Raw genomic sequence first — 11,775 nt, 5'->3', positions numbered from 1 at the left:
CTTCATGATGTGTCACCTACATTTTATATTCATTGCTCTCTTCTCTTCAAACCCCACTTAATTTAAAGCCTTTATTATTTATGTGAATAGAAAGTTACAAAGTATCAGAACAACCTAAGAGGCAGCCCAGGGGCTACTCCCCTTCAATGATTCACTTCAGTTCTGCCTGCCACCTTTTCCCAGGAGTGATAAGGAATCCCTGTTGGAGTTGCAGATGACACCTGAAGAGTGACAGGCACTCTCATCCTGCAGCCCAGCACCCTCGAACCCTGCAGGCACCCAGAGCAGCACGCCAAAGCTTGGTTTACAGGTAGGGCAACCTTTCCATACCAAAGCCTTCCTTTCTTGGCATCCACCTGTTTTTCAGAGGCTGGCACAGAAATCTGGGTGTTGGCATTAGGGAGGCCACGCTTGCAAAGGGGTGTGCAGGGGGGACCTGGGTGAGGAGGAAGAGGGCAGGGAGGAAAGGATGATCGCTTGAGACAGCAGTGGATAGCAATGGCTTGCAAGACCCTCATCTGGTCTTCAGGCCACCACTTGAGCCAGCCTGACTTGTATTTTAAAGTGTTTTTGAGATGTATCACACTCAGAAATATTTTTTGTGCTTCTTTTTCTAAAAATTACAAGCAACCATATAATAAGTTTCTTTTTTTTTTGTTTTCCATCTTCATTTCAGAGGTTTTGTGAGAGATTTAACCAATTAGATGTGTTTTTAATAAACAAATCTAGAGGCTCATATTTCTTTTCTTTTGTCCTTAAAGTTGGAACGCTGTCCTACAGACAATTGAAAACAGCATAGTCCTAATAGATTAAATCTGCTTGCACTAGTTTTAAAAACACATTTTGGCTCTTGTTATCAGCAGAAACAAATTAGTCTGTAGAAAACAAAGAAAATACATACATTCTAGGATACAGTTTGACTCTAATTAGCATTAAAGATCCTCTCAAAAGTTTTGGGGTTTTGGTCGGGTTTTATTCTCATTATACTTGTACAGAGTTTCTAAAAAGATTTTGGACTTTTAAGTGAGCTTTATAACTGTATTTTAAATTTTAAAATCTGACCTGGAATAACCCATATGTAAAGAGAAGAGCTTTGTCAGAACAGATGCTGCTTCACTTGGTTCCCACAGATCTGGACTTGATACCCTGAATACAGTGGTCCTCAAAAGTGTGGCCTGGAGACCACTGGTGCTTCCCCAGTCCACAGAACCAGAGAGAGCAACATTTTAAGTCTAAAAAAGTCTGATGATACTGATGTGTGGGACTGACTGTGGGGAGCTGAGCTGAACCCAAAATGGCTCAATTATACATGTCTGTCCCTAAACCTAGAATAGAACTGAACCATCCTCCTGAAATTTTGTTGAACTCAGACCAGAACTGAACTGGAAGAACTTCAGCTAGGGCTGAACCCAAACAGAATCACAATAAAAGGTTTAAGGGCTTCTCTCCTTGGACTTCAAGTACTACCTGTGTGCGTCCTTATTCTGTAAGTGCAGAGTACCATCAGCACCTGGGGTGTTCAGCCGAACATGAATCCAAAACATCAGCAGCGCATTTACAGTTTCCACTAGGGAATTTGCAGCACTAGGTATAAACCAGTGGAAGGAAAAGGAAACACATTTTCCCTTTAATCAGACTTGGACCTCTGCTGTCATCCACCCTCTGCCTTACCAGGCTTATCAGTTCCCTTACACTGCTTTCCTTCTTTTATTTAGACTGTAAGCAAAGACGTGACTAAACACAGGCTGCAATATTGCTGCCATTTACTCCAGTGGGAACCAGAGCTGCTCTGTCCATATCCATACATTTTGCTAACTTTCCAAGATATTCTTGGACAGTATAAACTAAATAAACCTAGTTGCCTCACCTGGCAAAAAATGTGATGTAACTGCTTGTCGTTTTCTATTTTAAAACGTAGGCACATCATCTGCAATTAAATGCAGCTGTCGGGATTACAATGATGTGATATTTTTAAGTCTCCAAGTCTAGCCGTTCCAATACCAGATATAATACAGTTGCTTAGATTGTGACTGAAAAAGAAAAAAAAAAGCTGGCAATCAGCAACAGAGGAAGCACAGAAAGGAAACTCCCCGCAGCTGTGCAGTGCTGTGCTGAGGAATGATATATAAGAAGGTCTCTGGTTCTCTCTGCTCCCTAGTGCCTGTTTGCATTGTTTACAAATGTACTTTCTCACAACTGGTACTACAAAACTATCCGTGACGTGACAGTGTAAAACCGCCTCAGCTGTGCTTTGGCTGCTGCAACAACAGCATACTTCATGTCTTAGAGTTACCGATCATGAGTTACTTGTGTGGTTTCCAGTGCCGTCAAGGTCACAGTAAATATGCTAATGCATCGACCTGAAACAACCCATAGGAGTATTTAATTTTATGTCTGTGTTCCTAGAAGGCTAACGTGTGTGCCTGAGGAAAAAATCAACATTTGCCTTGGTTTAACAGATGTATTGGAATATTATTTATCAATTATTCAAAAGCAATTTAAACCCCTTGTATCAAATTTATTGCCTGGAAATAATCCTAGATAAAGCATTATGTTGATTAAATAAAAATATTGCTTTAAAATTGCCAAATAAGTAGCATTTCTGAAGAAGCTGGCCACATACTTAATGGTTTTGGGGTGGGGTTTTTTTTGTTTCTTAAATCCAGCTTTGCTCTTAAGACTGCACTGTTACATTCTGCACCCACATAAATTCTCCACTCTGCTGTCAGCCACAGGAAAATAAAAGGATCTAAGCTCACTGAATATGACTAAGTGTGTGTCTTCATGCAGAATCTTGTAGATAAACACCATATTAAGCATATGCAGTATGTAAGCTCTACCAGCGATACTTTCAGTTAACATTTTTCCATGGAAAGTATTTCCCGCGTACAGTATTGTCGTGGTTTAAACCCAGTCAGGTAGGGAAGGCATGTAAAGGTTTCCATAGCTAACCTCCAAATACCCTTAAATCTTCCCAAATCTGTACCATTAGTCTGAAGTGACTGTACAAATGGGATTCACACGGTGGCAACACTTCTAGCAGCAGCTGTAGCAACCACCTTTCCGGCTTTTCCAGAGGAGAGGCATTCGCCAGCGGAGCAGACCACAGCTGGCTCGCTGGGGCTGCCTGCAGCTACGAAGTAGCGTGTTCCATCACTGCAGGACCTTGGGGTTTGCTTTTCCCTCTTACTGTTACCGCGATCCGGACAGGAAAGGAAAGGGCTGACACTGCTCAAGCCCATGTGCCACTCAACACCTATGTGAGGATCGAGAAAAGTTCTTCAATGATACGATAGGAAATGACTCCACCTCACTGTTACAGCTCTATGAATCACAGCTTTCACTCATCTATAGTACTTTGGTTTCAAATATTCATATAAAAGGATGTGCAAAAGATGTTTTTTGTATTCAATAGTAGATGGATAAATCTACGAGAACGTGCACTCATGCCCACAGCACTGCGGTAGGCACAAGCTGGATATTACTTTACTACACAGTTTTCATCGGTGAAAGTTTCTTCATTTTTAGGCTGTTCAGATTAAAGTAATGGAGCTAAATACATACAGCATTCGATATAACATTGCTGTGTGTGTGACATGATGGTACCAACACCTGTATGAAGTCTCGTTTAGCACATGCAGCTAGGAAGTGACGTCCCTATAGAGTAATGAAATCAGCAGTTTCTAATGTCAGGAAAACTCGGGGGTTTAGTAATTTCTAATTTCATTTTAGACACACTCACTAAACAAGCAACAGCCCGAACCACGCACCCACATGCTGAGCCTACTGCAGCTCCTCCAAACCCCTACAAAGGAGCCCCCTCGGTGGACACACACACACACACACACACACACACACACACACACACACACACACACACACACACACACACACGCAGCGGGGGCGGCAGCAACCCGCGGAAGGGACCCGCTCCTCCCGCATTCGGGCTCACATACGGCAGGCTGAGCGCCGGCGGCCAACGCTGCCTGCGGTCTGCTCCCCGCGCCCGACTGGAGCTTACACCGCACTCCTGAACCCTAAGGCCCAGCCCTCCCCGCCGCAGGCCTCCCGCCCGAGGCCCACCTTCCCGGCCGGGAGGAGGGGAAAGACGCGGCCTCGCGTCCCTGCCCCGCTGCCCACAGCTGACATGGCGGCCGCTGCACCCCCCCTTCCCCGCCCCGTCCTCAGCGGGGCCGACAGCTGCTGCCCTTCCTCGGCTGGCCCGCAGCAGGGCGGTGGCGGCGGCTTCCGGCGAAGCCCTCTTGCCTTCAACAAAGATGGTGCTCCCCGCGCAGGCTTCGCGGGGGTTGGGGTACCCCGTGTAGTTCCCTACTTCCCTCTTGTAAGTACGGGTCGAGGATGCTCTCCCCTCACAGCACTCGCCGCCCCGAACGCTCTGTCTTCCGCCTGCTTGGCGGTGCGGTACTGGCGGTCCCGCTCGGCTCGGCTCGGCCCGTCCTCCCCTCCCGCTGCCCCGGGCGCCGCCGAGGGGGCAGCAGGAGTAAAGGCGTCAGCCCGAGCGGTGCCGAGGGGCCGTACGGCGGTGGCTCCGGCACTGTGGGGCCGGGCTTCGCCGGGGCGGGCTGGGCCGGCGGGGCCGCGGGCCGGCGGGAGCGCCCGCCCCTGCTGCAGCCGCTGTACCCGGCAGGAGGGCGGAGGGAAAGCACGGGGAGGGCTGTGGTGGTGTTGCCTGCCTTGGGGCCGCGGCGGGAGGCTCGGGGCGCGGGGACCGGGAGGTCGGGCAGCCGGGCCCTGGGCGCTGCAGGAGCGGCAGCTGCCAGAGCTCGGCCACGGAGAAGTTGAAAGCAAAACTTGATCTTCTTGGAGGGAGATGTTTAGCCTGTAGCCAAACGCACCCATTGGTTAGGCAGAGGGACCTTAGTCGTGGCAAAGCCGGCGCAAGGGAACGCGCTCGCAGTCATGATCAGCCCGGTGCAGTTGTAGTTTGGGCAGATGCCAATGTTTCTAGCCAAGAACTAAGGGAATGTGCTTTTTAGGATCAGAAGGGGTCTCTTTAGGGTCAAGGCTTTAGAAAGTTTTATCCCTGTTCGTGGACAGATTCTGTGTCAGATGCGGAAACGGAAAAATGCAGACCTGCCTGTGTTGGTGTGGTGATGAGTCAAAGACTGTGCTCGTTCAGCGGGGGTGTGGGGTGGGGTGGGTGTATATTGGTTCAAGTTTGTCTCTACAATGAAAGATACGTATTTTTGGAAGGGCCTGGGTAAGGTTTGAGACATGTTTTGGGTAAACAGACATGTCATCTTTTTACTTTAGCACCAGCATTACTAGAGAAAATTCAGTTTAGAGCTTACTTTGGGTTCCTAGATATAGGATTAAAATTAAATTGAATTAATTGAAATTAATCCCATGTTGTGCTGAACTCTGTCCCTATGCTGTTATGCACCAAAATCCTGATAGATTTCCATATCTGTCTGCTTAGTGCCTGACTCACATTTCCTTCTCACTGTAAACACACACACAAAGAAATGCTTAATCTTTAAAAAGACTTGAAAAAAAAATCTTTAAAAATCAGTACACTCCATCCTGGAAATTTACTGGGCCAATGACCTTGGTGTTAAGGGCTTTAAAACCTCAGCTGCGCTCACTCTGCAGTCAGCGAGCCAGAGGCCTGTTTCAGCAGAAATTCCCCCTTCAGATCCGTGGCTTGATAGGTATTTTCTGGTGCCTCAAGATGCAAATGGAGATGGTTTGAACGGGCCTTCTTTTGAAAAGTGTTGACCTCTTTGGTCATGAAGAAGAGGAGCTCATCACGTGCTGTACAGTGACTGGAGAAGTCAGTGTTCCTCATCTGGCACATGGGTGAGGAAGCTCCTGAATGGGGATTCTCAGTGACCCATGAGAATGTGAAGTACAAGAGCCTCATAGCAGCTGAAACAGTTTACTGTCAGGGTTGAGATAATGCCCTCGGAGCTGCTGCTGGGAGCCTGCCTTGAACTCTGCAAGTGCTTTGGGAGCTCAGGGGCAGTCAGGGAATCTCTGAAGGGAGAAATGGTGGGGACCTGCTGCCTGAATTTTGCTTTAGTTGCGTGATTGCTCACAGTAATGTAAATGTAGTGCGTTACAGAATCTTCAGCTTCATCTGTCCAAAATGAGCATCCCAACACCAAATAGTGATTCTCAGAGGGCTGGAGCACCTCTCCTGTGAAGACAGTCTGGGAGAACTGGGAATGTTCAGTCTGCAGAAGGCTCCAGGGAGACCTTGTACCAGCCTTCTAGTAGCTAAAAGGGCCTAGAAGAAATCTTTGGGAGGGACTTCTTGCAAGGGCATGTGACAGGACAAGGGGGAAGGGCTTTAAGCAGAAAGAGGGGAGATTTAGATTGGATATTAGGAAGAAATTCTTCATTATGAGGGTGATGAGGCACTGTCACAGGTTGCCCAGAAAAGCTGTGGCTGCCCCATCCCTGGCAGTGTTCAAGGCCAGGCTGGACAGGGCTTGGAGCAGCCTGGTCTAGTGGAAGGTGTCCCTGCCTGTAGGGGGTGTTGGAACTGAATGGTTGTTAAGGACCCTTCCAACCCAAACCATTCTGTGATTGTATGAAATGGGAAAATACAGTTCTTGCCTGTTCTTTTTTCTGTCTCCTTGCTTGCAGCCATCTCATCTCACTCTGTGATGGTGTTTGATGTTTGAGCAGTACTTAGCAAACCAGCATTTTTTAAGGACATGTGCCTGGATAGCTTTTGATTGATTCCCAGGTGACCCCTAGACACGTGGTAGGCACCTCAAAATTCACTCTGGTATATGAGAAACTTACTAGGTGCCGTCCAGCAATGTTTCAGCACTCAGGGGAAGCGTTTTTGTAAAGTGTCTTTATCAGAGGGTTTTCCATTCCCCCTTTTGTGGTCCTGTGCTCTTGCATCCTGTGCAAGATGCTGGTTACATGCCTCTATGTTCTGTTGGTTGCCTACTTCAGATTTCAACAACCAGGCCAACCAACCAACCTTTGATGGGGCCTTGGGAGTCAGTCAGCGCCTCTGATGATGCAAAGGCTTCAGGAGGTGTCTTACAGAAGCTGTGAAAATCTCTGCCTCTCCTTGTATCCTTGAGCTGAATGAAGTGCCGTTTCTGCATGGTCTAGCTGTTCAAACAGCAGCTTTTATTTTAATAATCAGAAACTCTCTTGGTAATCACACTCAACACCTGCTGCAGTTTTTTTACTTCATTATTTAGTAATCAGAAAGTATTTAATTGTGTTACTCTGTCATTTTCCTTTTCAAGTGCCATTAGTGAGCCTAGGGATATGTTTGTCGTTAAGGACTGGACTAGACATCTTGATTCAGTTCATAGGTCTGGCATGGACTCCAGGCATGGTCTTGAGTGAGCTGTTTGTTCTCTCTGGAGCTTGCTTGCTCTTATATATAGTGGCTATAAAATGCATCTTTTTCAGCTTTTGGCTAGTCGGTGTGTTAGTCAAGAGAAATGGAACCTGGCAGAAGGCATCGGATTGCTTCTTGTGAAGACATTAGAAGGGTAAATACCAGGGGGGGAGAAGAGCTACTTAAGCTAAAGAACAGTTTTGGCAGGACAAATGCTTATAAATAGAAGGTGGATAAATTTGAGGTGGAAATTCAGAGAAAATTTCTCATCATCAGATCAGTCTTGTTCCAGAACAGCCTTCCTGGATGAGTCAGGGGGAAGAATGACCTGGTGCGTAAGGGACATTTTTACCTCTCCTGAAATTAAAATGCATTACGTAGGCCAGAGCTACCTGCTGACTGTCTCTGCTGATGATGTCTGGCACTGTTGTAACAGGAATAGCATTAGAGCCACAAGTAGCAGAGGTCAGGTGTGACATCTCTCTTAACCTTTTTTGGGTAGTCTCTTAAGGACTGGCAAATACTGTAGCTGCCCTTTGTATGGACCTTGACCACTTAGTAAGTGGGGTTATTTGGTATGTTTTTTATTACAGCAAAGGACTGGTCTTCACGGTGCCAAAAGTTCTCTTCTTATCTCACACTTCCTAGAAATGGCTGAATTTTAGCTTGTGAGATGGTGAAATCTGAGCAGAAATAAGATGGTGGGGATCATTAATGGTTTTCCCAGGTTGATGATTCTGAGTTTGGCATTCTTTCTAAAGGTTGCCAGATATTAAACATCACTTCTGGATATTAAAGGTTGGAAGTATTTTCACCTTCATGCATTTCCTTACTCCTTTTCTCATGCTCTAGGTTGCCAGATGGATGCCAGAGACAAGCAGCTTTTGCGCTCCCTGCGCCTGGAGCTCTGCACAGAGGTGCTGGTGGATGGAGTTGTTATTCAGTATCTCTACCAAGAAGGGATTCTCATGGACAGTCATGTTCAAGAAATAAAAGCCCAAACCACCAGTCAGAGGAAAACTATGATGCTCCTTGATATTCTCCCCACCAGAGGACCCAAGGCTTTTGATGCATTCTTGGATTCTTTGCAGGAGTTCCCATGGGTTAAAGACAAGCTGGTGATGAAGCGTAAAGAAATAACAGTCCAAGATCCTGCAGGTAAGGCCAGAATTATTTTTACTGATAGTTTGAAGCTTGTTCTCAAGATGTGATTTTGAAAGTATTGAATGTACCAGTAACTTCAAGTTATGTGGTGTGTGGATATGGAGCATGATACCGAGAAAAGGGGACAAACTGCATTCCTGGAAGTCAGCTTAACACCAGGAAGTATTGCAAAGTTTGGGGAGTGAGCAAGGCTGAGCTTCAGGAGACCAGGAGATAACAGGAGAGGCTGCCTTGAGAGAGGCTGTGATGTAGGAGGACACAGACTCCATTACCTCAGAGTGAACAGACTAGGTAGTTTTGACTAGCTGCAGAACAGACTTTTCACCATCCACACCTGATTATTGCTTGTTTAAGTATTTGCTTTACAGTGGCTTGTTTCTGGATTGTTCATATGATCAGAATTTTTATTTACTTACTTTTATTATGATTTTAATGTTGCTTTGATTTAGTACTATATGCTAATTTAGATTTATTTAATTTATTATGTTTAACACGTTGCAAATACCTAGGATCATTACTTCCAAAATTACTAGCCATTGCTTGGTTGTACAGCAAATTTAGGAGCTAACCAATTTAGTAGGTGTTATATAATCTAATTTAGTCAAATCTCTGGCTTTCTGACATTTACATGTACTTCTAAAACTAGTTTTCCCGATTTGATGTTTGTTCAGAAGTGATTTCTTTACCAATCTGTGCGTGCAGTTGTTGGGCTGTTTTGGAATAAAGACGACTGCTTAAAATGCACGTTTCTTGCCCTAGACTCTGGCAGCATGCCCTGTCTGCTAACCTCATGTTACCACTGAGATAGCAAAATAGTCCTCACTTGGGAACAAGATTTCCAAGCAGTCTGAATAGCCTTTCTCGAAGCCTGCCACCTGCTGCCATTTGAGTTTGGTCATACGCTTTTTGATGCACATGGACATGTGGTTTTCCAGTGTCAATGTGCCTTGCGTGGCATTGAAAGCCTGTGAAGGTGGGTGACTGAGACCCACTGACTATCGCCTGTGTCTCAGCTGCATGTTCAGGAACGTTTTGTCAAGATCTGCTGGACAAATCTGACATTATCCTACCTTAGGACGTTTTTAATGGGCTATCGTGACAGCTTCTCTTCCTGTTGCGTCTCTGTGGAGGAAGCTTTATGCTTGCTTGGCAACAGGTAAATAATTTTCAGAGTTTGGGAGATAAATGTCCTGTGCTGCCCATACGGGAAAATACTGCAAGATCTCAGCACAATGCAAACTTGTGTGTTCTGGAAAAGACCTTGCAGGCTGTTATGACAAATCCTGTCATGCTAATGCTCTTTATTTGCCTTACAAATCAAGCTGCTCATTTGCTAATTGCTGGTTAAGCTGTTGAATAATCCTTACAGTTTTAGAAAAGCAAATACAGCCATGGAGTATTAGTTTGTTACTAGAAAAAATGCTTCTGAGTTTTGTTCTTTTGATTGTTGTGTGGATTACTTGTTCTTGATCACTTGTGGCTAATGTGCTGGATTTATGTCTATCAGGTTCTCTGGTTTCGAGTGGGCTGACTGTACTTGATAATCCTATTGCCAAATTTTGTGTGTAAATTAGAAGAGGCTTCCAGATTAGATCAAAGATTACTGTTATGTTTACTGTGGCAACCCAGAGTGTAAGAGCAGGGTAAGAGGCAGCTCGCCGAGGGTTTTTTTTCTTTTCTATATATTTAGGCATGTTCTTTAGAAGCCAAAGAAAGAGAGCACCATCTGTGCCCTAATAAATGCTGAGTGCACCCTGGAATGAATTGGAAACTACGGCTGCATCATCAGTGCTGATTACATGCAAGGAAATGTGGTTTGGGATAAAAAGCCTCGCTTTACATTCTAAACAACAAACTTGTAAGCTTTTGTCTAGGCAGAATACTTGAGGAAATGCTTGGCCTTAAGCATGGAAAAAGACATTGGCTCTAACGAAACTATAGGCATACTTTAAATTAAATATGTTCCTTAGTGCCATGCTAGATAACTTCTGCCCTGTTTGAAACAGTTCTTACAAATGGTGATTGGTCAATGTCAATTTCTTTTCAAGAATCCATTTGTATTGAAAGAAGCCTGCCACACACACTTTACCTTTTTCTTAGACCCTAAAACTTCAAAATTGAAGTAGGTTTTAAGGCCCCAGATTTTTAAATCTTTTTTATTTTTTTCCATTGGATCATGCATATTTATGGAAATGGCATGCCTGCTGTTCACTTGTTTATGCTCAATTAAAATTCTGTTTACTCAAGCAAAATATCCACAGTTTTTGCAGGACTAAGGACTCATGGCAAGTTGTTCTGTGAAGGAAGGTTTTATTTTGTAGTCTTTCACTTCTCACTGGCTAAACATAAGACTTTTAAAGTCAGTAAAAGTAGACTATTAGGTTTGCTGTATCTGAATGTGAAAACTGGCGCGTGCATAGTGATTTTTATATGCAGACCTTTGGATTATTGTGTGTTTTGTTCAAAGAGATCATGCTTTCTTTGAAAGAGATCAGGCTTTCTATCTTTGCTTCAGCTGAGAAATACAGTTTGTTGGTTCCCAGTTAAAAAAAAAATAAATCACAACTGTAATTGTTGAGAAGCTTTTAATTTGTTTTCTTCCCCTAGTAAAAAAAAAACAACACTCAAACCCAAACCAGAAAAACCCCAAACAACAAACCAACTGAATGAAACAAACAGGGATTTCAGAAGGACAGACATAAAAACATTTTTGGTGATGTAGTGTAAACAGATCTGATGGACCAAGCAGCTGCGAAATGGAAGACAAAATCTGAGACCTAAACAAGACGCTGCCACTGACTCACTGGGAGCCTTTGGGCAAATCCTTCTGAGGAAATGTATTTATTGATTCCTAACTTGTGTAACTTGGTGTAATGTTCGTGGAGCAGCATAGAATGTAAAGGTAAATTGGCTCAGGATTCAATCCAGAGTGTGCTGTTTGGCTACGTATAAGTAATTGCACTTTAAAACGTGCGATATCCTGAGTCCTGTTGTTGAACGTTAGTTGACTTAAAAGTATTCTGTATACTGCTATCTGCTGTAGTTCCAAGGAACACAGAATACCCTAATCCTGCAGAGCATGAGGAATAGTTTTTCCATGGGAACCAGGAGAGCGACATGCAGGCAGCTGGAGCCACTCGCATCTGTGCAATTGCAGCAAAGAGACCCAAGATTCCTTCCCCTTCCTTATTTACTTTATGCACAAGACAGTCTTTTGCCTAGGGTCACCTTTCTCCAATCTCATATGGATCTGTCCGATGGCCAGAACTCTGGGG

At 44.6% G+C, this 11,775-nt stretch overlaps 1 protein-coding gene and 1 long non-coding RNA gene across 3 annotated transcripts in view; one reads left to right on the top strand and one right to left on the bottom strand.

Annotated features, from left to right (window-relative positions):
• Positions 1-57: 57 nt before the first annotated feature.
• LOC134171311 (uncharacterized) lies at positions 58-4,167 on the bottom strand. Its single transcript, XR_009967591.1, has 3 exons — positions 4,084-4,167; positions 1,868-2,030; positions 58-436 (listed from the first exon to the last, which is right to left on the bottom strand). It is a non-coding gene; the product is annotated as an uncharacterized LOC134171311 (long non-coding RNA).
• Positions 4,168-4,211: 44 nt separating this feature from the next.
• The window catches only part of CRADD (CASP2 and RIPK1 domain containing adaptor with death domain), an 80,946-nt gene continuing 73,382 nt past the window's right edge, over positions 4,212-11,775 (top strand). The window contains exons 1-2 of one of the 2 annotated variants that reach the window (XM_062633356.1): positions 4,212-4,342; positions 8,189-8,494. In XM_062633356.1, coding sequence (XP_062489340.1) covers positions 8,197-8,494 — 298 coding nt within the window. In that variant the 5' untranslated portion in view covers positions 4,212-4,342; positions 8,189-8,196. Of the gene's footprint in view, positions 4,343-7,215; positions 7,807-8,188; positions 8,495-11,775 lie in introns of those variants that run through there. The other variant, XM_062633367.1, reaches the window with a different exon arrangement.

Source organism: Pezoporus occidentalis, unplaced genomic scaffold (genome assembly GCF_034315485.1).
Source record: "Pezoporus occidentalis ecotype Australia unplaced genomic scaffold, CSIRO_AGI_Poc_V1 ctg112, whole genome shotgun sequence".
Taxonomy (NCBI): domain Eukaryota; kingdom Metazoa; phylum Chordata; class Aves; order Psittaciformes; family Psittacidae; genus Pezoporus; species Pezoporus occidentalis.
Note: the sequence above shows the minus strand (reverse complement) of the source record. Positions and strands in the feature narration are given on the sequence as shown.